At 42.4% G+C, this 26,684-nt stretch overlaps 1 protein-coding gene and 1 long non-coding RNA gene across 2 annotated transcripts; one reads left to right on the top strand and one right to left on the bottom strand.

Moving 5' to 3' along the window:
- Nucleotides 1–68: 68 nt before the first annotated feature.
- Nucleotides 69–1,317, top strand: LOC309341880. The gene is made up of 3 exons (XR_014156607.1): nt 69–353; nt 514–669; nt 717–1,317. It is a non-coding gene; the product is annotated as an uncharacterized lncRNA (long non-coding RNA).
- Nucleotides 1,315–25,875, bottom strand: ESPNL (espin like). The gene is made up of 9 exons (XM_081861735.1): nt 24,807–25,875; nt 22,295–22,485; nt 17,614–17,800; nt 16,446–16,628; nt 15,675–15,806; nt 7,958–8,051; nt 6,568–6,683; nt 5,870–6,067; nt 1,315–4,783 (listed from the first exon to the last, which is right to left on the bottom strand). The coding sequence occupies exons 1-9, from the start codon at nt 25,098–25,100 to the stop codon at nt 3,221–3,223; spliced, it is 2,958 nt and encodes a 985-aa protein (XP_081717861.1). The 5' UTR covers nt 25,101–25,875; the 3' UTR covers nt 1,315–3,220.
- Nucleotides 25,876–26,684: the final 809 nt, after the last annotated feature.

The raw sequence follows: 26,684 nt of genomic DNA, 5'->3' as shown, positions 1-26,684 counted from the left end.
CGAGGGCATTGGAAGGAAAGCATGTCATGTGCCCATTGGAAGCAGATATGAAGCTGCTCAAGAGATTGTGCACTTACATCTGTTTTCAAATAGGCACGGTGCGGGGATAATGCAGAATCAATCTGCAACGAGTTTTTATTTTCAGAATGAAATCAGTTTCTCAAGAAGTGCATTTCAGGTGCAAAAAGTATGCAACAGATCTACATTGTGTGTTGATTCCACAGAAAAAACAAGTACCCAGTCTCCATTGATTCTAACATAAAACGACATGTGGACGCAGCCATTGTCAGTGAAGAGGAAGTGGGTGGAAAAAAGGAGCTTGTTCTGGAGGGACCAGAAAGGACCAGCAGGCAGTGGCGTAGCGTGGGGGGTGCAGGGGGGGCCGGCCGCACCGGGCGCAACATCTGGGGTTAGGGCAAATCCACGGGTTAGGGGGCGCAAATCCACGGGTTAGGGGGCGCAAATTACTTGCCTTGCCCCGGGTGCTGACAACCCACGCTACGCCACTGCCAGCAGGGGCATTACTTGTGCCCCTGTAGCCAGGTGGGCAGCAGGGATGGAATGACTCAGCAAATTAGGATTAAGCCAGGATACTGGATTTAGGTGTAACAGCAAACCACTGTTAAAAGGAGCTAAACCAACTTAAAACCATGGCCTCAGACAACCATAGTTAGTTGTTGGGGGTAGGCTGAGACAGACACGTGTTAGCTAATCAGACTGGGGGGGCTGGGGGCAATCTTTTTATCTCTGAGGCCAGCAGCAGCAGTGGGTAAGAGATGCATGCCCCCAGAGCCAATTGGGGCAGGGGGGGGCACTGGGCTTGGGCCTCATGTTCAAAGGGACCTCAGATTTAGACACTTGCTGGGGTTCTTTTGGCATCTGGTAAGTTTCACAACTTGTTTTTGTGTGCATTGGATCAAAATGTGACACACTGCCTCACTTAAAGCTGCAAATTAAAGCAAACAGGAGATTCAGTTTTGCAAAAGATATAATTCTTTTGTTAGCGGATACATAGTCATAGTTAAGAGTTAAGAATGTCAAAAGAAAAGAAAAGAAAAAATATATTGGTTTAGATGGCACAAGGTTGGGTTACAAACATGCCCTTTCAAAATGTATGATTATATAAACCACTCACTCTTTTTCGTGCCTTATATTGTTTTCGTTTGTTGTCATGTGTTGCTGTCTTCATCGCTGCCGTTGCTGCTGCTACAGGCATCAAAATCTGGAAGTGATTTGGGCCTCCCTGGACCCCTGAAAGGGCCTGCATTCCAGTAAGAGAGGCCAGAGCCAGTGTGGGGTGAAGCCATTCACACATTCACACACCCCTGTTTGGCAGGCTGGGAGAAATGCAAAAGCACTTGAGAATGTGCGATGGTTCTGACCAATGCACTATAGATGTATGCCTTTTTGAACTAATAGTCTAAAGTGCAAAATTCAGGAGGAGCGGAGGGGTAGCTTATGAGCCATGGACTGCCAGAAATAGATTCAACACATGCCCTGTTATTTAATTAGAAACTGTACAAAAGGATAGCAATGTAAAGAAAGGTCCCTCATCCCCGCATTTATTCAGTGACGATGATTCAAGCACTCACTCTCATTCTGTAAACCTTTCTGCCAATCACACTGTTGGCTGCTAAATATAGTCCAGTGAGCTTATTCTAGAGCTTGCAGTGGGTTGCCTATGTAGTGCCCTGCTGCTTTCCCAAGAATGTCCACAAATAAACCAGGGCAACAGTCACAGAGGGTAGCATTTCCACCTACAGTAAAGAGTGAGCTACTTTTACTGTCCCACATCACGCCATAAATTAAGGGTCTGACTGTGGCAATGGGAAAGCAAAAGGAAATGTATGGAGGTTCCGTGGTGACTCAGCCTGACTGATGCTTTGTGCACCCAAGATCTCTTCTATTTGCCCATTCCCAGCGCACTGGATCCATCTCTTCCTTAGCAGTCTCTTCCTTAGCAACTGTTACTGCAGTGATAAGCACAGAAATTTTGTTCCCTACATTTCATAATTTTAAATTTTAAATTGTACATTGTAAAACAATTTCTAGTGTTGTATTTTAAATTGTTCTAACCTGCCCTGGGGCCTTAAGAGTGAAGGGCAGGCAATACCTCATTGCCATCATTATTGAATGTATATTATGAGTGGTTTCATGCAGTCCCTAAACAAGCCCATTGTATTTCCTTCTGTAAGAAACGGACACTAGTTTTGTGTTTCTAGATGGAGATTCTCAAGTAAAAAAAAAAAAAACCTGCATTATTTCTGATCGTTTTTTTAAGAACACACACAACCTAGTGATTTCTCTAAGTAATAATTTGATGGAAGTACCTTTTGTTTCTACTGAGAGAAATGTTTTTATTAAACACGCAATCTAATTTAAAATAGAAAATGTATGTACAGTTACAAAATGAAATTATTTATACTTGGACATCCATTCAGGTGTTTTAAGTCCATGAAGCCTAGTAAGCAAGTAGTAGAACATGAGACCTGTGCATTTCAGGTTCAGCAGTAAATGATTAATTGCAGTGGATGCCAAAGAGACTCAAATACATGCCAAAAGTGGATAACAACAGTTGATATCTCTGGTCAGTCCTCTGAAGATATGAAAAGAGAAACAGTGAAAGAAACAGTCTTGGGGGCCTTCCCAGGTTGGATCATTTTGCTGATACACTGTTTGTAACTTATAAATATAGATATAATGGAAATGTCTGGAAAACTCATTATCTCTTTTTGAACTCTTACAAAGACACACTGAATACAAACTAAGCAATCCCAAGGTGAATATTTCATGGCAGAGAACCCATCACTTCCTAAGCCCTGTCAGCAATGCTCTGGTGGGAGGAAAGCTTTTCACTCTTTTTTCTTTCAGTTCTCCTTCTGTTTATTTATTTTTTAAACTTGACATCAGAGTGGGCATAGTCTTTTTGCCCTTTTCAGGGTGCTTGTGTCAAGGGAAGCCATATGTAATGAAGCACTGACATTTCTTGTTCCTTTTTTTAAAGGGAAGAAGCAACGGAGAAGAAGTGAAGACTTGACCCTTCATCTGTATCACTCGTCGTTTACCCCTTTGCAAATTAATCTTGCAGGCATTTGTAGCCATTTGCAAAATGAACAGTCAATGTCTGTCTATTCCATGTCATAGTGCTGACAGGCCACTCTGTGCACTCTGAATCTTATAGACACCTATTCACAAATGAAGACTGTTAATGTAAAGATCCTCATCCCTCTAAGCTAAAGATCTCTGCTTCTTTTTCTTTCCAGAAAGCAAAACTCCTGTTTATATACCTGCAGATCTCATCATTGCTAAAGGTGTCTAGTTCAAAGCATTTTCCAGGGGCAGAGTCTCCCTCCTCCAGAGAGATGTTTGGGACCCTTGTTTTGGGTACTGGTTTCAGATTTGTTTCCACTGGTGATGTTTTGATTTCCATGTTCACAGCTGGGTCCTTGTTATTACCAAAAAATTGTTTCTTAATATCCTCAAAACTGTCTTTCCAGCTTCTTTTGCCTGCAGCAATCTCATCAATCACTGCTTTGTGGAAGGCCCGCACTGTTTCCCACCGATGCCCACCCAAGTGGTCAAAAACTTCGAAGCAAAGGAGATGCCTAGCCTTACGCTCTTCTGGAGAGAGGGCCAGCTCTAGGATGTGGAAATAGCCGAGCATAAACAGGTCAAGAGTTAAGCTATTGTAGTCAATAGGCTCACCATTGACATATGGCAGGAATTGTTCTGGAGAGTAGATTGCATGCCGGTGATTGAGGCGCCTGATCTGTCGAGATGGTACAAGGGAGATGATGTCTTTCCAGTGACTGATCAGATTTTTGATAGTGTATCTCTGTTGAACTAAATGGCCAAGCTTGTTCATTTCCACCAAGGGCTTCTGCATTGGAGGCTGCTGTTTCTTGAGCTCTGCCATCACATCTACCAGTCCCATTTTTCCAGGCAGCTGGGTGTCAAGAGTCCTTCTGGCCATGAGTTTCAAGGAAGGCGTATAGGCAGATTTCTTCCAGTGACTGAGAAAAAGAAGCACAATGCGCTCTTTTCGGAGGTTGCTAGACTCTGCTGTTGAGACGCAAGAACCACTCACAGAGGAGGCTCCCTCACAGCTGATGCCAGAATCACTGGCGTTCTCCATGTCTCCAAACTCATGTTCCTCACAAACCAATTGCTTCTTGTTTTTACAGGTACCTAGAAACATTTGAGGGGATGACTCCTTGGCTGTCCCTTGTTCCCAGGGCATGGCATTCAACCCTCGCTGCTCAAAAGCTTTGTCTTGTCTCCAAAGATCCTGCTTTTCAAAATTGCCCCTCAGATTCCTGACAGAGACGCCACACTCCAGGATTTCTCTCTTGACAGTGCCACCTGAAATACACTTGGTCTTGCTTGACTTATGGGAGTCCCTTAGAGCCAGCTTCTCATTAGCTGCTTTTTTCATGCCATTGACATTGGTGAGCATCATGGACATGCTTTTTACCAGTCCAGACACATGACTGCACCAGGCAGGGAGCTCCTGGCTGCCATCCTCTGAACCCTGTTGCAGAAACTGACGGTTGACTGTGATATTGACGACAGGAGCAGGAAGAACGGTCTGCAGCTCCTCTGTCAGGCGTCCTAGCTCACTCTCATACTCCTGGCATTTCTTCTTCATCTGCAGTTTCTCAATCTGCTTCTCTAAGTACAGCAGGTCATCTTCAGTGAGTAATTCCCCAAAAGGGCCCAGGATGGCATTGTAAGACTGAGAATATTGCCAGTCATCCATCTCCAGTGTGCAACTTTCCTTGTTCTAGATGGGTGGGGGCAGCAGGGAAGAAAGAAAGAAAGACTGCCATCAGTTAAATTCAAAGACATCACTTCAGGCCCCTTTCCCCAGCCTGCCAAAAATGAAGAGTCAGATGAGCACATCACAGATTCATAGAAATATAGGGCTGGAACAGATCATCAAGTCCTGGCCTCAGTCAGAACAAAGAATTTCATCTTGTCACAGAACTATTTACTATCAGCTACACTTATACCTTGGATATACAACTGTAAAGTCAGCCACCTGCCTGAGTGATTGAATATAGATGTACTTACTACTTACTTACTTTCTTACTTACTTATTACTTACTTACTTACTAATGTGACCTGCCTTTTGTCTATCATGGAATCCAAGGCAACGTATTTATTTATTTTAGTTATTCATTGCATAAAATTTATATACTGCTTGACTATTCAAAAAAACCCCACCTCAGAGTCGTTTACAAAAACTACTACTACTACTACTATTATTATTATTATTTTAAAAAAGAAATAAAGCAATAAAAATATATGTAAAAGCAGTTAAAAACAGCTATTTAAAATATTCAAATAAATAAATAAATTCAATGATAAAAACAGATTAAAATACATATTAGCATTCTACATATCTGTGTAGGCTTGTCTAAACAGCAGGCACCAAAAAGAGTACAGTGAAGGTGTATACCTGATGTCAATACTACATGTTGTTCCTGGACAATCCCCCATCTAGGAACTGACCAGGCCCAACCCTGCTAAGCATGGTGGTGGCTTTATGTGCCTTCAAACCAAACCATTCACATCTGTAATCTATAAAGTTGTGGCCTATTTGATCCCAAATTTACATTCACTGTCTTGTCTGGTTATTTATTGATCCGGGAGCAACAGAGTCATGCAAAAGGAAGTGCTGGGAATTACTTTGAAATCCAAATTTCCAAGATCTTAGCAGAGCACATTTACAAAACATACACAATGTGTATATTATTTGCCCGTCTGCTCTTAGGGCAACCTAATTGCAATAAAAACGGAGGCCAGCGTATGAATCGGGTAAGACAGTACAGTGACACAGTTTCCTTCTATTGGCTCAATACAGTACCTTCCTGCCCATCCCTTCTTCGGATGCCAGCTGCGCCTGTAATTTCCTCACCATCACCTGCCGCTTCCACTCTGGAATTGAACAACCTTGCTCATCATGAGTAGGCACCAAGGCATCAATGTCCGATGTTCCTAGCTCATCCAGCATTGAGAGCAGGTTGCCTGGTACTGCAGCATCTGGTGTCTCTCTCTTCTCACCCTGCGTGGAGGACACCTAACTTGTTAGCAACTTTTAAGGAGTTTAAAGAAGAACAGATGCTCATGAATCTACCACAATTGATCCTCAAAACATTATGGCACGTATCTTCTCAGGAAGCCCAACGTTATCAGAAGGGCTACCTACAGCAAAGCTGGAGAACCTGTGGCCCTCCAGATGTTGCTGGACTCCAGTTCCCATCAGCCCCAGTCAGCCTGGCCACATACGATGGGAGTTGTAGTCCACCTAAATCCAGAGGGTCAACAGGTTCCCTGTCCCTGTTGTGGAACATAAAGTTATATATCTCCATTTGTAGGTTGTTTTTAACCCTTCTGAAAGGATGTGTTTGGAGGCAGGTCAGCCAAATGGCTAAATCTAGCAGGAAAAGAGAAAGAAAAATAAAACAAAGGAATTAGATGGAAGAGAACCACAGGAGAGATCATGGGGATTACGAATACAAAACAGATGAGAGACAAAGAGGTGTAGATTATCATACAACATACAGAGCTTGAGAACAATGTGGTGATTCTCGCCTTCTGCAGAGATTTATTGATCTTCAGCTCGGGTATCAGTGATTTGTTTGATTCAGTGGGTTTCACCATGCTGAACGACATTGAAGCTGGAAGAAAGACAAACATAGTGTAATCCTACAGTGATGCACCAAAATCCACACTGAGAGCTAGAAGATTGAATTGACCACTGATAAGCTTAAGACATTTCTGTTCTGCACCATTGAGAACAGGTTAATTTCCTTCCAAATTATGTAGACATCCACACAACAGTATTTGTCATGCCAGCAAAGGACGTAAACAAAGGAACATTGCACAATTATGCCTGCCTACCCCCATAATATGAAGGGCAAACTAGGCATGATGTGGGAGATCTGTTAACAAGATCTCCCACGCTGTTGTTTTTAAAGAGCAAAGGAGTTACTGCAGGGAATCGTCCATCCCTTGACATGATTGAAACCACCTTCCACGGAAAGTTGCTATTTGAGATATCCAGTATATCTTATTAGATCTCATCCAATGTATTTTAAACTAATCTTTCTCAAGGACACTCTCAATCACAAGCAAACAAAGTATTTTTTAATCTCTGGAATGGACTCCACCTCCCATCAGAGCCACCCAGCATGGTCAGGGATGATGGGAGATGTAGTTCAGCAAGATCCAGAGGAGACCATTTTGGCCACTTTATTGTACAGCTTTTGCCACATGCTGGAGATGATGATGATCATGAGTTTATTCATATATACATGTGTACTCGAAGTGGTTACTAATATACACATCTTTACCCTGGCCTCTGACAGTTAAGGTCTCACCTTTTTTTTTGTGAGACCCCTGTTCTGCTCCATTTTTATGTGTTTTATCATTGATTTTATAATTGGATATTCTATAGTTGTAACCTGCCCTGGGAACTTATGGTGGAGGGTGGGTAAGAAATCTTATAAATAAATAACCCCTCCTCTAACATCTCTGTGGCAAATGGGATACTGATGTAGGTCTACACAGTCACTCCTATCCCAAATTGTGAGAAGAAACAGTCTGCTTTGTGGCATAAACTGACTGGCTTTCCCACAACATCCCCTCCACATTAGCCTTTTGCAGGTGTTCAGAGAACATATCTAACACTCCGTATCTAACACTCTGTCTCCACAACCAACCCCCATGTTTCTTTAAAAGGTCTAATGAGGTTCCTGCATACACATAGGCTCTTTCTGCACAACTGGGAACCCTGTAAAAGGCAGGTTCTCCTATTATGAAGGTCAAGTTTCAAGCTTTATATGAATGCTTTGAGGTCACTTAACATGTGAAAGAGTCTACTCTACTGAATTTCAGGGATGCTCAGTTTTTATATTTTTCACAGGAAAGTTAATTGGGTGGCGTTACTCACCAGGTGCTCTATGAAGAGCGCTATTAGTATCTTTTTTCTGCATATTTGATGCAGCACTTACATCTGATTGAAGAGGTCTCATTGGCTGCTGGATCTAAAAATACACAAGGGAAGATTAGAGATGTAACCTTTGAAAACTAAAAGCGTTTTTTCTGTCTCTGGCCTGGTTTGTTCTGTTGTTGGCGTCCATCTGTCTCGAGAGACAATGGAGTGTGCCCCCAGGGGTGAGAGATTGGTAACTCTGCCGCCCATATTGATTTTGCTGTGTTAGCAGCACCAAAGTGACCCCTCCAGGGTGCAAGCCCAGGCAGTGTGTATGGAGGTCCTGGGGTGCTCAGAGGACAAGACCCACTCCTTGGCCTCACTGATGTGGATCAAAGGAAAGCAGAGCAATATGTTTGGAAGTTCAAGCAGCTTAAAGGCATGGTAGAATCAAAAAATCTTTGCCACCCTTGCAAGGCTCAAAAGAGGAGGCAATCAAACCCCTTTTTGGGAGGGAGTCCCGCAATTTGGGTGCCAGTACCAAGAAGCCTGTTCCTGTGCCCCCACCAAGCACCCCTCCAAAGTTGGCAGAACAGACATCTTATACGTTTTAGCTTGAACATAATAAAGTTATTTCATTATTTCATGATGATGTCGGTTACAACATTTTGGAAATTAGATAACATGATAAAATGAAAGATACAATAAGTTTTGAAATAAGCTAACAAATTGCTGATGTTTTGTATCACAGAGAACGCAGGGTTAGGAAGATGCGGGGAAGTCCATTGGATTGGCTGAAAAAAAGGATTATGGAAATTTGTAACTTCTTTACTTTATTTTCTATATCTATCTTTTTTTCTTTTTTTCTGTATTTTATAAACTTAATAAAAATATTATTAAAAAAAAAAACAAAGTTGGCAGAACAAATGTTGAACACTGCGTATGAGCAGGTTCATGTCTAGGCCTAGATCACTAGTTCACGCACAAGCTTCTAAGTGCATGTCTGTGTACAGTGAGGTTTGTTTGGTTATCCATTGTGGACTATAGATAATAAGAGAGGAATCAGTACATCAGCCCCATGGAAAGCATACAGGAGGTTCTAAATACAAAAGCTTCTTGCACATTTGCATGGCTGTATTGCCGTTTCCCCTTCTAGTCAATCAGAGCATCAAGAATTGTAGAGGATAGCAGAACAAATCATCACATAGTACTCCCTTGTAGCTCTGTATGATCCTGAGGAAAAACATTGCTGTACGGCGGGGGTGGTAGTGAACAATATGGGATGCACAGCTTTCTGAATAAGAGCACAATAAAAGTCATGAGAAGAAAAAGAATAAACATTGAAAGGAATTGCAAAGCATAGGGCTGAAGGACTCAGTTACATGGTGTGATAGAAAAATGCAAAGCAGTAACCGTACAGTTAAAGAAACTAAGATAGAAAGGTATATATTGGCTTTACAACCTGATCCCAAACTGCATCTAAGATGCGCTCCTGCCTACAAGCTAGCTGGCATCCTATCATTCAATCTACCATACTGTCATTCACTAAATTTGTGCTTAATTGTACAGTACTTTCTGCTGTTTGCAGTCCACTCTCTGGTTTGTGACTAGGCACAGGGAGAGTATGTATGGGGGTCTGTTTTATTTTATTTTTTTAATAATATTTATTACTTTCCCAATTTAAACACTACAAAAAAAAGAACAATACAATACAACACAAAAACACCACAAAACACCAACACATTTAAACTAACAAAACCAACCAAACAAACAAAAAATTTAATACACATCAAATAATTTCAATATCTTATCTTTCATTCACTTATTTCCGCGACCTCCTCACACCTCCCTTTTTGTATTCCACTTCTGTTAACTGTTTCAGCAATTCCTTTCCATCTTTCTCTGTTTTCTATCCTATAATTATCTTAACACATTCTAACCTTATTTTTCCCTTTAATACTCTATTAATCTATTTATACTTAATTCCTTATAACATTTCTACTAAAGCCATATAACTTCATTCCAACATTTTCCTAGCATTCATTAATTTTACAGTATTTCCGTAAATAATCTTTAAACTTTTTCCAGTCTTCTTCCACCGACTCTTCTCCCTGGTCTCCGATTCTGCCAGTCATTTCCGCCAGTTCCATGTAGTCCATCAACTTCATCTGCCATTCTTCCCGGGTGGGTAAATCTTGTGTCGTCCAATATGTATGGGGATCTGTTTTAGAGGACTGTGTACAGTTGTCAGGGGTGACCTGTGTCGGTATAAGTTTGCCATTGTATCCGTGTCCATTGAATGGTTGTGCTATTTGCCCTTTACAGCTTGGTATTAGCATTAGTCTTATGCATTTAGTTAACATAAGGGCTGTCATCCAATTAAAAAATATTACATTATTATTATTATTATTATTACATTTATATTCCACCTTTTCTCCAAAGAGCTCAAGATGGCATACACACTTATTTCCCCCTCCATTTTTATTCTCACAACAACCCTGTGAGGTAGGTTAGGCCGAGAGAGAGTGATGGGCCCAAGGTCACCCAGTGAGCTTCATGGCCAAGTGAGGATTTGAACCCTCGTCTCCCAGGTCCTAATGCAGCACTCTAACCACTACACCACGCCAGCAAAGGTGCTTAGTTGATAATACTCTGCCTTTTAACAACCACTGGTTCATTTGACTGGCATATATTTGCATATCACCAGGACCTCAATATAAAGGCACTAAAAGAGGTGAGAGATAATATGCTATTTCTACTTGTTTCACTAAAACACTAGTACTTTTAATTCTTAAAAATATAAACAAGTGTGCCTTTAATTCTAAAGGCATTAGAATAAAAAGAATTAAAAGGCATTAGAATTAAATTAGTGATATGTTCAGCTAAATCAACAGAAACATGTGTTCCGATATTGAAACATTCCATCAGTGACACTGCATTTCAGAAAATCAGTCAAAAACAAACATTGCACAGCACAGCTGGAGTTCAAGACATTAACATGCTGTAGGTTTGTTCTGTATTTCTTGAATTGACACCCAAAGGCTAGATTTTAGATTGTTACACCATCACCCAAAGTGCTAACCCCCAACTCTACCACAACCAGCAGGGGTCAACTTTGGTCTTACAAATTTCCTGTGCCCTGTGTGAGCCCAAAATCTGGCATGCCCCCCTTCCGTTCTTCTGAATTCACTAAGTCATAGTTGTGATGCCCTGCAGCCCAGTGTGGCATAACTGGTCGCACTGCCCTGAATTCTTCTCTGCCACCAGGGGGCCCCCATATTATCCACCAGGCAGAAATGACAGGCAGAAATTTATGGAACTGCTCCAAAGATGTACCGGTACATACCAGTTATTCACCTCCTGTCCTTTGTGGGGTCCATTTGGAACGGAAGGGAAAAGATGAACAAACGCTGCTCAGATTAGATCCAGCCCTTAGGGAGATCAGAATTTCATAACAAACCAGGGAATATTAATAACTACTCTTAAAAGGAGGAGAAACTGGAGAACCCACTCGGTCTAGAGGCAGCCAGAAACTGCATTGTGTGGCAAATGCCAGCAGGAGAAAGGGTGGAGGTCAGGGAGTCACAATTAGCATTGCATTAATATTTGAAGGCTGGGCATCAGGTGGCAACTGGCAAAGCAGCCCAAGGGGTCTAGAACCTTTAGCTGTAACCAGGAGACTGAACTGCCTGCGCCCTTCTTCCTTTTCCATTCATTTTCTTAAATGAATAAGTTTTGTATAGAAAGAGAGTGCTCAGCTGGGTTTAGTGGAGCCAACACACACACACACACACACACAGAGAGAGAGAGAGAGAGAGCGCGAGAGCGAGAGAGAGAGAGAGAGAGAGAGAGAGAGAGCGCCCGTCAGTCTGTTGGTAGCCAGCCCTAGAGGTCAGCAGGGTCAAGAAAATATTTAGGCCCAGAGGCTGCCTGAATTGTTCCAGTTTCCGCAGGCATCCTGAGGAAAATGAGTTCCTGAATTCTCCCATATTCCTCTGCAAAGCCTTAAGATAAATCATGTGATGACTTTTGTTAAAAAGGCAAATAAACCTTAAAGGAGTCACACAGCACTGCAATTTTGATCACAGCAGCAGCACTGTGGAGAGAGTATTTGATTTTTCTTTCCCCTCATGCTATTTTGTACATTTACATTGCTACCCCCCAGCCTGAAGCTGCTATAAACTGTGCAGTTGGGTGAGAGGAGCACTTATATCATGCCTGTTTTTTTTTAAAGCTGCAGAGCTAATGGCAGGTTCAGAGTAGTTATTTCAGAAGAATAGCAGAGAGAGAAAGGAGCTAAACTTCCCTTCTTTTTCATCATCATCGCTTGGTTCAAAATGGGAGCCCTCTCAATGAATTTTTTTTTAAAGTTGAGAGATCTGACCATGGAATGCCCATGTCCTGTGTGGTATGGTCTTTACATGAATAACTTCTCTCATCAGATCAGCCTCCATACATTATATATGGATATAATGGATTGGCAGTGATAGATTACAAAAGTGTAATTTAAGTACGGGGCTAGAATAAAATAATGAACTATGAGACTAATGAACTCAGAGCTATTCGCAGAGTTCAGGGAGATAATTACTGCCCCCATCCAGCTAGCAGTTTTCAAGTGGATGAAGTTTTCAAGTGTTACTCCAAAATAATGCTTCTCTCCGTTTCCTAAACATTTGATCTATTAATCCGATTTTACTGCTAGCGTTAAGCCCATCTCAAACTCTTGGGGAATGTAAAAATGCAAAATGTCACATTAACACTAAATTAAAACAGTAACAATTTGATGGCCATTTGATAAAGAGCGTGCTTTGGGTTAACCTTCCAACTCTGAGCATGGCTGAGAAAGATGGCTTCCCCAGAAGGAGGCGTTCTTAAGGATGTCACAGAGGAGCTGGCACACTTTGCTCCTCTTGCAGCTGCCTCCCAAAAGGTTTCCCCTAACATTTACTGTAAGACATTGCACAAATGCAAGAAGTAACGGGCCCATGAAGGAACAAAGGTTGTGCTAGCAAGGAGGAAATTGGATCAAAGTATGTGTGTCAAAGGTGCTGAGAAGGACATGTAATTCTAACCAAGGATGTTAGTGAACAAAGCCTCTCTCAGCATAGGCAACTATGTACAGTGGTGCTAATTACAGGCAGAGAACAGAACACCAGCAAATGTCTACCACATAAAAAGCCAACGGCCTCTTAGCCAGGCACCATCTTATGCTCACAGCTGGTGGGGAAATATAGTTAATTTCATCCTAACACACTCTATACATTATGCGACTTTGGCTATGTACACATAAGGGATGGAGGAGAAATATGGTTCAGTTCATATTTGAAATCAAATTTATCAGATTCTCACTTTCTGAAACAATATGAGAATAGAAACACAGCCATCCTTCAAAATTCACAATTATCCAAATTTTGTGATATAGTCCTCCAACCAATGTTTAGAAAAATGTATATTTTCAGAAAGCACGTGCATTGAAAATGAATATATTACAGTGGTACCTCGGTTTATGAACTTAATCTGTTCCGGAAGTCCGTTCTTAAACCGAAACGGTCTTAAACCAAGGCACATTTTCCCTCCTGCTGCAAGTGCCCTTCTACTGTTCAGATTCCGTTCTTTGTTGTTGTTTAGTCGTTTAGTCATGTCCGACTCTTCGTGACCCCATGGACCAGAGCACGCCAGGCACTCCTTGGTTCTTAGACTAAGGTAAAGTTCGCAAACCAGGATACTATTTCCAGTTTTGCAGAGTTCGTAAACTGAATCGTTTGTAAACAGAACTGTTCTTAAACTGAGGTACCACTGTAGTAGAAATAACATAGAAAAATCCAGAAGTGTGGAGAATTGAACTAAGATTGGAAAATCTAGAAATGGAGAAGATTGAAATTTGAAAGTACTTCCATACCTATATTTACATTTAGCACATTTAGCAACAGTATTTCAATGATGATATCTTAGTTTATTAACCCAAGAGATGCACAAGTCTCTTGCCTGAGCCTTCAGTCTCTGCTTGCAATTAAATGAGGAAATGTGTAATGAACCATATATTTCCATTTTATACAAACTATGGTTTACCCGCTTTGGAACAAAGCAGAATCTTATGTTCCAGAGCTGGTAAACATTGTTTCCTGGACAACAAGAAACTATGGTTAGTTTGGGACTTCCTGGCTTAGTCATTGCTTGTGCAAAAGGAGGAACAAAGGGGCTCCTCCAAACATGAGGAGCTGGGCCCCCTCAAAAAATACATGAGGGCCCCCAAAACTGCCTCGGCCTCTAGGAGTTGTCGCCTATGAATTACAGCATGAACTGACTGCGCTCATCCATGACTGAAGTTGTTTTAGTCTTTACCCCTCCCTCAGCCCATAAGGCTTGAGCAAGAGAGATCCACAGGCCCTTGTGTCTCCAGAACCCCGACCCACATGTGGGCATCAGCACTGAGTTAATTAGTCATCGCCAAAGAGTGTTCTGGATAGATTTTTTCCCCCCATTAATATTTTAATGGCAAACTGAGTGATGGGAAGAGGTTCTGGTTTCAAAAGTTCCCATTCCAAATCTCAGGCTGTGGCAAGGATTTACTATGCTTTGTTCGGTGAAACCTAAGAGCTTGATTAGGATTTCAGAGCCAGCTTCTCAAGTTAGCCACAGTGCCATTCCGATGCCCCATGGTGCTTCTCTCTTGCTGCTGAAGAGCCTCAGCCGTGGAAACTTGCCGCTGCCCTACTGAAGGCTCTCACTCAGCAGCCTCTGAGCTCCTCCTTCAGACCCTTCTTATCTCACCATCAGTTGCTGGCTAATTGCTGTCTAGTATCCATGTCCTCACACTGGCAGAGGAATCCAGGAGGCTCTTCAACATGCTTGCCCACTTGTTGCCCCGTGCTAGGGACATAAATAGGTGGAAATTTTCCACTCTGCTCAACAGCATGCCAAAAATAGCTGCAAAGGCAAGAGGAGCACAGAATGAATTCCATCAGGGCTGCAGAAGGGAGCCAACCACTTGTTTCAGAGCGGAGATTGTGGAAGCCCAATGACATAACTTCCTAATATTTGTCTGGCACTCAGCAATTGTTGAGATAGGGCGATAAATTTATGTGGATTGAATGGGTATGAGGCAAACAGATCTAAGGATTCAGAGGGGACAGGCTCAGTGACTAATTAGTCACCCAGTGACTAATATATCTAACAAGCAGAGCCTGCTATGCAAAATTACATAGCAAGACTGCTCCTGCTCAGTGTTCCAGCCAGCCGACTAGCTATACCTTCATTCAGGATACTCCATTTCCCCACCCCTCCACTGCCCACCTGCTTCAATGAGTGCTTGTAGCTCAGAACACCACTCAACAAGTGGACCGGAAGACTGCACCAGGCAACAAAGAAAAGAAACAAACCCTCTTGCTCCTAGCAAGCTAGAACATCAGGAACATCTGCCCTGGCTTGTCCACTGACCTGCTGCATGTTAATGACTCGTGGAAGTCAGCTTTCAATGACCATGAGCTGAAAATGTTCACACTGCTCATTTTTTTTTTTTTTTAGAGTAATGTTTTGAGAAGGTTTCTGCTTTGATTTTTAACAAGGGATACATAATATTATGGAAGCCTGGATAATTTACCTTTCTCGTGGGGTGGTCTTCTGCCTTGTGGTGACATATCCAGCTCACCGGGCAAACAGTACAGAAGCCTCTGTCTCCAGTGACTCACATGAACACTAAGACTTGTACATAATCAAAATATAATGTTTAGATTACCAGCTTCTCTGCTTCCTGTAGGTAACATGCACACTGCCTGTGTCCATTGTATTCTGCCAGGTCTCGCGCAGTGTAACCATCCCTGTCATGGATGCCTGGATCTATTTGGTGGGAGATCAGGGTTTGACAGCACTGCAAATAAATGCATAAACAACCACCATCACCCTAATCAGTACAACCAATTTATAGCAAATAAGGGAATCATGAATGCAACAGGGGCTTTTTCTTCATTATTTTTTTTTGCCAGTCAAGGAACAGTCAAATAAATCAATAATTATTCAAGGTAAGCTTTTTGCATCAACTAAAGAAGGTAGGCTGACATTGCTTAAAAATCTATTCCCATTGAACTCCATCATTTGTACATTTTGTGCTTCCATTTAAAAAATCCTCCCTATGCTGTTTAAACACTATGGATGCTGGATTGACACAAACACAAGATGCATGAGCTGATTGTTTAAACAGCCAAGAGTGGGCTACTCTGAATCTGTTAAGTAACCACACGGATGGTTTCCTGGGAGGCAGGTGGGGGGAGAAGAGTAAATGTTCGGGAAAGCAATGCTTTTTTTTCTGGTGGAACGCACCAGAACGCAGTTCCAGGTCTTTTTACTATTATTATTTCAAATCCTCCTGTCAGCCACATAGGAGAGGGGAGTGATGGCACGCACACGTCATGATCAACCATCGCTGAACACACCGTGTGAGTACGGCTGTGCCATCAATTGAGTTCTGATCCAATACTCATTTCCCTCGCTACATGGTATCACCAAATACCTCGAGATGCCCATTCTCAGCTGCATCGTGGAGTGGGGTTCCTCCCCAATGGTCCAGCACCACGTTAGCTCCCATAAGGAGGAGTCTGTCAACAATTGCAGTGTGTCCCTCTCTGGCAGCAAAATGGAGTGCAGTGGCTCCTTCTGCATCCTGAGCTGTGAGGCCGAGATCAGTGAAGGTAACCTACATGAAGGGGGGGAAAGGAGGGTTACATAGGAATCAAAGCCAAATGGTTTTTTTTAAGATGAGCTGTTGTTTTTTCATTCACCTATTTCTACAGCTGCCTTGGGTACTTTAGCACAGAAAGCAGAGGGAATTTGCAAACAGATAAATAGCGTGGAAGCACCCTCCATTTCTGCAATTTGTTTTCTATATACACTGCATGCCATACATACCACAGAATTGTGCCTGACATGAGGGGTGTTAGAAATTAATGAAACTAAGACTGCATACCTTTTATATTAAATACAGAAGGATGTACAAGGGCAATTAAACCTTTTGGTGGCAGACCTCTGTATTCTGGAAGTTTCTGATTATTAAAGATATGAGTGGCAATCAAATTAGTTAACAATGCAGCATTTAAGAACATGAATGATAAAAAAGGAATATTGAGCTCCATGGCTGGCATATGACTGCAGAACAATCTATAGTGGACAAAATGATGTCATGGTTGATTCAAATAATATACTCCCATTGCTAAAATGTAAATGTTTCTTGCTTATCTGGATTTGAAGATTGAAAAAAATACTGGTTTATGGAAGACAGACTGGTTGGACGTTAATCAGTGAATACTACGGTATATTTAGCTGCAGGACAGAGAATCAGAAGTCTTTTATCTTTCTTCTCTGTCTCTTTTCCTTTTCTTTCTTATACTCTTTCTGCCTCTGTTCTTTTTTATATTATTTCATTATAAAAAGATAGTTCACAATGGGTATGAATTTTTGTATATCTTTGGACAAGTATCAATGAATATATTTTTTTAAAGAAAAGGGAAAAAGTGGGATTGTGTGTGACTGTCCCAATAACATAAGGGACAGAAAACATCATGAATGTGCAATAAAAAGGAATTATGAAGGGGCCTTCAGTAGCACAGTTATCCAGAGAAACATATTCATATTCTTGTCGAGAAACGACACTCGCTACCTAAAATATAAAAGTACAGGTTTACCAGCCAGACGACAACAGCGTAATGACCACTACAGGCAGCTGCATGGAGCACTGTCATGCCATCATGTGCTCTCAGGTGCACATCAGCCTCACAGTCCTTCACCAGGAACTGGACGATGTGCAGGTGGCCCTCCTGGCACGCAAGATACAGCGGGGTAGCTCCACTCTGAGTTTGCTTGTTCACGCAACTGTTGGAGGAGAGGAAATATGCCAATATTAGAAGGGATGGGGGTTGGGAATTCATTGCCTCTGTGTGATACTTACATAGTTCCTTACTTAATGTATTTTTGCATGTACACAGGCACATTCCCAGAGTGACACGTGGAATTTATATATATCATGAAGCTGTCAGAGGCACAGATTCTCTGCCAGGTCAAAGGTGACAAGCCAAAAGCCCAGGTGATGAGGGCATCTGAGAGCAAGGCTGAAAGCTGTATTTGAAAGGCAGAGCTTGAGGAGCCAGATGTCTTATAGCAGAACTTTCCCTGTATTTTGACGTTTTTCAGGGGAAATAACTTATTGAAGACACTGGGGAAAATACTCTAACATGAAAGCAAAGGGGAGCACCTGATGGAAATGGGGGATTGGAAAATTGAAAAGCTCTATTAAAAAAGAGAACTTCCCAAATGCAACAAAGCCCCAAAGCACTGAGAAATGTACCTGGCACCAGGTATAGTACATGGAATATGACACAAGTTATAAAGGAGTGGAAATGGAGACAGCAGCAGCAGCAATAACAGAAATAGCAGCAGAAGGAGCTGCAGCACGGTGGGGGTAGCAGCAAAAATGTAACTTTATTATAATGCAGAAATAGAGGTTTGGGACAAAAAAATGCAAAATTGTTGTTGAATTGGAATCCTATGATTAATCAAGAGGACTTAGTATCTCGGGGGAAATGGCGCACACAAAAAATGCATATTGAATTAAATGTGAAAACGCTCGTGTGTATAAAGAACTAGAGCAGTGCAACAGCTAATGTTGGAAAAGGGAGACCCAGGTTCGTATCTCCACTCTATCATGAAACTCACCAGGTGACTTTGGGCCCGTCATTCCTTCTAAACCAAACCTACCTACAAGTTTATTGTGAAAATAAAATTAGGTTGTCTGGGGAAGAGAGGAGAGAACCACGTCTGCTGCCCTGAGCTTCTTGAAAAAAAGTGGAATAAATTGTAATAACTAAATAACAGTTTTCAGATTCATGTAGATAAACTTTTTTTTTTTTACTAAAACATTTTAACCCTTTAAAAGCAAGAAGTGAAGGAAACAGATTGGAAGCAGTTCACATTAGGGGTTTTATAGTGGACTTCAGTCACTGCCATTACCAGCAGAGGGCAACCATGTTTATTTTATATCACTCTCCTCTTGCTTCCTGAATAAGGTCTGGGGGATATAGGATTGCTGGCTGCATTCATTAAAAAAGCTTCTTTGGACTAGAGGTGTGCTGTTGACTCTTAAGGCATTTTTGCACCCAGGATTTCAAAGTGGCTCTTACTTCAATAGCTGTTAATGCAAAGGACAATTGCTCTTGGCCAGAATGCTTCATTATAAATGCTTCCTCACCACTTTCTCCACCACAGCAACAACAATAAGGTGGTAAATGCTTAGAGTTCATGTGATAATGGCCTAGGCCAGCCTTCCTATCACCTCTCAGTGAGCTTCCCTCCCTCTGACCTGTCTCCTGTAGCCAATATTTCATAGTACCAGGGCCAGCCCAAGACGTTTTGCTGCCTGAGGCACAGCAGCAAATATCAACTATGCCCCACCAACAAACCAAGGTGCATGGCCTGTCATGTTATTCTTGCACCTGAGGTAGAAAATCCCACAAGCCTCTCTCCCCTCCCTAGCAATAAAAAAATACTAGAATAATAAATAAGTAATAAACTATTGCTCTTTCATGGTGCCTATAATAAACTGCCTAAGGTAGTTGCCTCCCTCTGCCTAATTAAGGGCCTAGCCTTATATATTGCTACTGTAAAAGGGAAAAGACACACAGAGAGAGTAGAGATAGGTGACTCTTGTCAATTTCAGTTTCTCTTAGTTTCTCCTCCCCTCCCCACTTCAATTTTAAATTCATTTCTTGAAAAATTTCACACTAGTTTGCGAATTTATTTTTCGTTAAAGTCATCGTGGAAATTCATCAGCATTCAAGGGCACATTTCTCCTTTTCTACACATCTTTATATGCTATTTTGCCTATCTACACATTCTTGCAAAGCAATTTCCTCTAATAGCATGCATTTGTGTATGTCATGTTTACTAACACATGCATTTTAACACACACACTAGCCTATCTAATTTCTCCTCCATCCCTAACAGTGAGTATAAAAAGGTTTCTCACAATGTATTCAGCCTTTGGGGCAAACAAGCCAATCTTAAATATTGACCCCAATGGCTTTAGTGCACTCCACAGCCTGCCTCAACTGTGCTTTGATGAGTTGCTCTACATTTTCCTCTCCCTTAGCTCTGTCTTTCCCAGCATTTTTGCTCCTCATGTTTCCCCAAGAGGAAGCAGAGTAAACAGCTGAGGGAGTCTAGTGATACTAACAGATAACAAGCCTTTGGGGGCTCTGTGTGAAAGATGAGCTTGAGGGAATTGTAACAACACACGAGGGCTCTAGGGGGCAACAGCCTTCTGGAAACTAGGAATCTGACCCTTTGGGAATATCTATCAGAGATATATTGGAAAATCCACCCAAACGATAAGCACATCAGAAAGACATTGACTGGGCAGCAACAGCCTCAATCATAACAAGAACACATTGCTTTGTACTTAAGCATTTAAGTCTAGATAGTTTCTTTTGTGATACTGAATTTACTTTATGTTTGCTGAATTGTTGATCTTTCTCTTCTTTGAATTTAGTGATACATTTTGTTAACGGTTTTCTCCCCCAACCTTCACCAACCAATGTTTTGTATATGATAATAAGTGGGTGTTTGCTGTAGGCCGCACTGGGCACAGCTCACTGTGGAAAGGTGGTAGATAAACACAAAGAACCAGATGCCCCTCAGACGGAACCTGTTTCTCTGAGTGGGGTCACATCCCACTGAAAGAAGGGAATGAAAAGAGCTCCCAGATAGACTTCTTTGAATTCTGGATGCTTTAGGCAAGAGAAGAAGGCACCTGCTTGAGTGCATAAGGTCCCCATGTCAAACTCTGGAATCTCTAGTGAAGTTGCTCAGGTAGAAGCAAGTGATGGGAAATACCTCTCTTGCCTGAGATCCTAGAGAGTAGTCAGAATAGACAGTACTGGGCCAAATGGACAAATAGTCTGACCTGATATAAGACTAGGGTGGCCATGTGTCCTTGACCAAGGAGAGAAGATTCCCTGGTCCAAGATAAAGAACCATAAGAAGAGAGAGTAGGAGAAGGGGACTTGATGCTTCCCATCAGCTGCTAGCGTCTGGACAGCAGACTCACAGGGACATGTCTCCATACAAAGCATCGTCTTCCCCACTACAGTGAGATGCATTGTGTATCTATGTACGTTGTAGTAATTATGTTTAGATTTGTATCTAAGTATATTAAATTTGCACACACAGATGCCATGTAAAAATCTGTCACAAGGACCACCTTATAACAGCTCCCTATGTTCCCACAACTTGCATTGCTGATCTTTCATATCTGTCATTCTTGCACTGTACAGCTTCTGCATGGCTTTGCAGAATGAATGAGAAAAAATATATATATGGAGGGAGAGAAGGAGGAAAAGATGTTGGGCTGTAGTAGATGAGGGAAGAGATTAAAAGCACTCAGGCAGATGGTTATGAGGCGTCTGCCTTTGGAAACACAATCCGCTTCAGCAAAGATCTTAAGCGCCTGCCTTCTGTCCTGTCAACAAACAAACACAGAGCATCTGGGAAATGCTGTGGTATGGAAACAAAACACTAAGGAAAACTCTACGCTGCTAGGCTAACTTAGCTATGTACTCTCAGAACTCTGAAAATGGTTGCTGTGAGCTGCTTTTTCCTCCATACAAGCTGTCCCAGTGTACTGTTGCAGGAAGAAAGTCCAGCACAAAGAGCAAGTACACCAGTATGCTCTGCCCAGGAAAGCATTTCCCCTGGTCACAGCATCTTCCATGATCACAGCACAATAACAGCACCAGAAAACACAGTTGCAATTGTAGAAGTCGTGCAAAAACACACTCAGCTCCCAGAGCACTTTCTTCATGCAATCCATCAGTTTTGTGCCCTTCCCAGAGGTTGCTGGACTATACCTCCCATCAGCCCTGGCCACATGAATGGCCCAGGAGGGGTGTGCTGCCGTCATGGTCAGCTACACTGATTTCATTTCACTGAATAATTTTTGTATCAACAGTATGTGTTCTCTAAACCACACAGGCAGGCACAGCAACTCTGGTAAATGATTGTACTGGCGTGCATTTGTTCCTTAGATGACTATGTGTGGTATTACTTCAAAATGTGGTTATCCAGCCCTGCTGTGCTGGGGAGCCCTCCTCTGAGTGGGACCCTAGACTTTTGCCTCCAAGTTCTGACTTGAGAACATCACTGCATGCGGCAGAAGGAGGTGGTAAATGTAGAACTGCACTGGGGCAAACACAGAAAATAATGTCCCCATGCATTGCATGTGCATAGTGCAGGCCTGAGTGACAGCTCCAAGTGAGGAAACAGTGCCTTGCAATAGCATTATACTGAATATCAGTATGCTGTGCTTTTACCTACCTGTGGTCTGCAGCAACCAGCAGTTTGAGGCAAGTGAGATCACCCTTAGCTGCGGCATAATGAGCTGGCACGGCACCTTCCCTTGTCTTCATCGCAGTGTCAAAGCCTGCCTGGACCAGCCACTCAATGGCCTCTGGATGTCCAAAGCGAGCAGCTAAGTGGAGGGGAGAAGCCCCTGAAGCATCTTGCTCCTATGGAGAGGAGAAGAAACAGTTCAGGAGCAGTGGTTAACTCTTCCCCACCCACTCTCACTCCTTAACATCCATCTCATGACTGCTTTGTAATTGTGACCCAGAGACCACCTGAAACAGCCTCTTCTGGGGGATGTTGAAACAGGCCCACATACCCATTTACCAAACTTAATGCGGTGGAATATTTATTGATGGACTATATAAATGTATTAAGTAACAATAGTGCGTCATGACCCAGAGACCATGCACCGTGTGTTGGACTTGGAGGATGATGAGATCCTGCATCTTTATAGGATTTACATGCAAAAGGTCCCAGGTTCAATCCCTGTCATCTCTGGGAAGAGTTGAGAAAGACCTCTGGCCTGAAAGAATCACTCCCAGTCTGTTTCAGTTTGGGCAACTTCTTACGTTTCTCCGTTAGCAAGCTGCTGCACTCATGATCAGCCATTTCGTTAGAATACAACAGAAGTGAAAGTATACTGAGGATTTGGAAAATGGAAGTGTTAGTGTGAATATGGCCTGGAAACAATGTAAATCGTTTGTATGGAAGAAGGCCAGTATAGTTCTGTACAAATGCATGTCTTTTGTTTTTTTTTAAAAAAAACCATAGGTGGGGCAAAAGGAAACATGACTTCAGCCATCTATTCTCAACCCAGCGTCTCACTAGAGAACAAGTAATGAGATGATTGCCTTTTTGTGAGCCTGCCTCTAGCCAGAACCATTAAAGAGCCAATGTAGCATAGTGGTTAGAGTGTTGGTCTGTGGTCTGGGAGACCAGGGTTCAAATCCCCACTTAGTCAAGAAACACACTGGGTGACCTCAGACCTAAATAACATCGCAGGGTTGTTGTGAGGATAAAATAGGGGAAACCATGTATGCTGCCGCTTTGAGCCCCTGGGAGGAAAAGTGGGATAGAAATCTTGATAAATAAGTAAAGCAGCTAAATCAGGCTATGTCTTTATACGTACGTACTTGTGTTGTATGTCCTCATCCTGAAGGTAATCAGGATATCCCAACAAAAACTGCCTCAGCTGGCCTATCAAAAGATCCAGGAACCCAGAATGATTTTAAGCTACAGGCAATGCTCACTTTGTGCAGGGGTTACGTTCTGGACCCCCATGCGCATTGGCGGGGCCTGTGTAAAGCGTTCCACCCCTTCCAGGTATGTTTTTGGGTCACTTCCGGGTTTGGCACCATGCATGCATGTGCAATCGGATGCACATGAATTGGTCGTTGCCTCTATTTTCACTCATTTATGTCCACATGTTCATTAAACAAGTAGAAGAGGGAGAGGGGCCATGTCCACAGGATGTGGCACTGATGGCATGCCTTCACCTGAATGAGTGTAGGCAGCCCTCAGGCACAGCCCTGCTGATCCCCTCCATGCATTCTTTGGATGAGTGAATGGGATTTTAATACAGTGGTCCTACGTAGTGACATCTGGAAGCAGTAATTATTATTAGAAAGACAAGCACCAGCTTTTCTAACCGTTATTGCAGTGTTATACTTTCATTTGCATCCTTTGCTAGCATATGCTGCAGCTTGAAGTGGCACCATGTTAATCAAAAAGCCAATTCCCCAAAATCCAATGTTAGAGAAAACCATAACTCAGTCGGCTATACAGACAAGGAGCTTGATTTTAAATAGCTGGGGCAAGAGGGGCAGGGAGCAAGTTAATGCTCCACCCCAATGATGTCCCCAGCACACTTGCTTGCTTTCTCCATGTGGGAGTAGGGAAAGAGCTGCACTTGGGGGACATTGCCATGGGGTCAAAATTTGCCCTTTCCCATTAACACTTCGTGATCCAGCACTCAGTGACAAATATCCTGCGGGAGATACAATTGCTGCCATGTATCGGGAAGTTTTGAATTTTTGATGTTTTATTATGTATCATTATATGCTGTAAGCCTAATAATAATAATAATAATAATAATAATAATAATAATGTGTGTCTCCATGGAGAGCATATACTGAACTCACTTCAGACTTTTGGCAATGAACAAGCCCACTTTAAACACAACACCCACCACAAAGGACTTGCTAAACACCAGTCTCCCTTGGACAAGAAAAGTTAAATGCTGTTGGTAGTCCAGCAAGGGTTGTTTGTAGACAAGGGGTGCCTGCACTCTCTGCCACCCCAGTCAAAACACTGGGTAGTATTCAATGCTGCTCCTACTCAGAGTAGACCTATTGTCGTTAATGGCCATTACTAACTTACCTTAATTAAATGAGCCCGAAAGGAAAACTTATTGAATGTCTAGCTGCAACCAGCGTTCTAACTTGCTCCCGCTGTTTAGATCCCCGTTTGTCAGGCCCCTTACCTGCATGCTGTAGCCTCCATCTTTGATCAGCCACTTCAGCTCAGCCAAGTTGCCCATGGCTGCTGCATCATGTGCTGGGGTTGCCCCATTGTTTGCTCTCTGATTCCCGGGAAGCTTTGCTTGCAGTACCAGGAACTTGAGGCACTCCAGCCTGCCTGCTCGTGACGCATGATGCACCAGGCCTGCTCCCGAGCAGTCAGTGATGTTCTGGTCGAGAGTACCATCAATGTGCAGCTGCTCCAGCATAGGCAAGTCTCCTTCCTTGGCAGCTAAAATAGCCCTTTGGTCTCCCATCTCTGGGAGCCTTGCTGTTGTCTTCACTGGAAGGACCTACTTTCGCAGAGTCTCTTGTTTTATGTACCAGCCAGGTGCTATGTGTCTCTGGTTACCGGGTAAGGTACTGTAGAAAGCATATGTACTGCAGGGTGTGTTTTTTTTAAGAAGGGGCACATGAGAACAGCTAAAAGCTCCTGGCAGAATCAGGGATGTTATTAACTCTTCTTCCACTTGTGGCACTGAACCTGAATTGTTATAAAGAGTGGTGTGATAAAATAGAAAGTAAGCTTGGTGTTCGTTTGAAAAATACGAGCCAGGCTTTCAGGAGCAACAGCTCTATGATGCAATTAGCGTGTGTTTCAGTTCCTACTGTATTTTCCTGCATTGACTGATAAAACACAGAAAATATGCTGCGAGATGGTTTATGAGTTAGATTCAAATTTGTAAAAACCACAGCTGTAAACAGGAAAGCTAATATTTCCCCTATAATTGTGATGTACATGTCTCTAGTATGGTGTGGCTGATTTCTGTATTTCTGTTCAAATAACAGAAATTCAAGAGAGATAGGTTAAATACTGATGATGATACAACACTAAATAATTCGGTTCTACAGACTTCTGCCACATTGGGATTGCAACAATCCTCCACCGTCAAAGAAATTAGTGTTCTAATATTACCAAAGAGGGCAAATATTGTGAATTAATAAAGAGGGTTTCTACAGAGGCAAGATGTCAAAGCTGCCTTATTATTTTTCTCCATTTTCTTTATATTGAACTAAAACAGATAATATACAATCACCAGTTACCGGTATCTTTCTCTATTTAACACATTTTGTTCCCAATCCAAAATATTTAAAGCAACTATAAATGTTCCATAATCAATCTTCCAATCAGATCTTCCCTATGGTTTCCTATAATTGTTTCATAATAAATCTGTGGAAATCACATGAACAAATGATCACATAGAATATTTTTCTGCCGCCAGAACACAAACAACTTTTCCCAGGGTCTTCCCATTTGGATCATTGCATCAGCACTTGTTGTGAGGGTACACAATCTCCCAAGGAGAATAATTTTATCTCCATTCACTCTACAGCTGTGCCTGCAATGCAGATCAGTTCACTTTTACTTGAGCTAAGACAGGCTTCAAACCCAAATCCCCATTCATTATGCACCTACCCCTTCCAGTATCTTATATGACAAAGTGCATTCTATGCCACACCTGCTAGATCATACATGAACACATGGAGCTGCCTTTGTCAGCAATCCAGGGTCTTAGGCCATGTCATCCCTAGGCTGGTACCCCAAATTCTTGTAGTTACGAGATGCCAAAGCTTGACCCTGTAAACTTCTGCATGTAAAACATAGGTCAGGCTTCCTCAACCTCAGCCCTACAGATGATTTGAGACTACAATTCCCATCATCCCTGAACACTAGTCCTGCTAGCTAGGGATCATGGGAGTTGTAGGCCAAAAACATCTGGAGGGCCAAGGTTGAAGAAGCCTGACATAGGTTGTCAGTCAACCAGCTGAGTACAGGGATGCGCCTGACAGCTTCACTATACAGCAGGGGTAGGCAACCTAAGGCCCGTGGGCCGGATATG

The sequence above is a fragment of the Podarcis erhardii genome, assembly GCF_964252035.2.
Source record: "Podarcis erhardii genome assembly, chromosome: 5".
NCBI lineage: Eukaryota > Metazoa > Chordata > Lepidosauria > Squamata > Lacertidae > Podarcis > Podarcis erhardii.
This window is presented reverse-complemented; position numbering and strand designations above follow the sequence as displayed.

Excerpts from the sequence above, each read along its gene's own strand:
- ESPNL (XM_081861735.1), bottom strand. The coding sequence starts at position 25,100 with ATGGGAGACCAAAGGGCTATTTTAGCTGCCAAGGAAGGAGACTTGCCT. Across the intron at positions 22,486-24,806 it reads ATGGAGGCTACAGCATGCAG|GAGCAAGATGCTTCAGGGGC; the intron begins GTAAGGGGCCTG and ends TCCTCTCCATAG. Across the intron at positions 6,068-6,567 it reads CCACATTGTTCTCAAGCTCT|GGTGAGAAGAGAGAGACACC; the intron begins GTATGTTGTATG and ends TCCTCCACGCAG.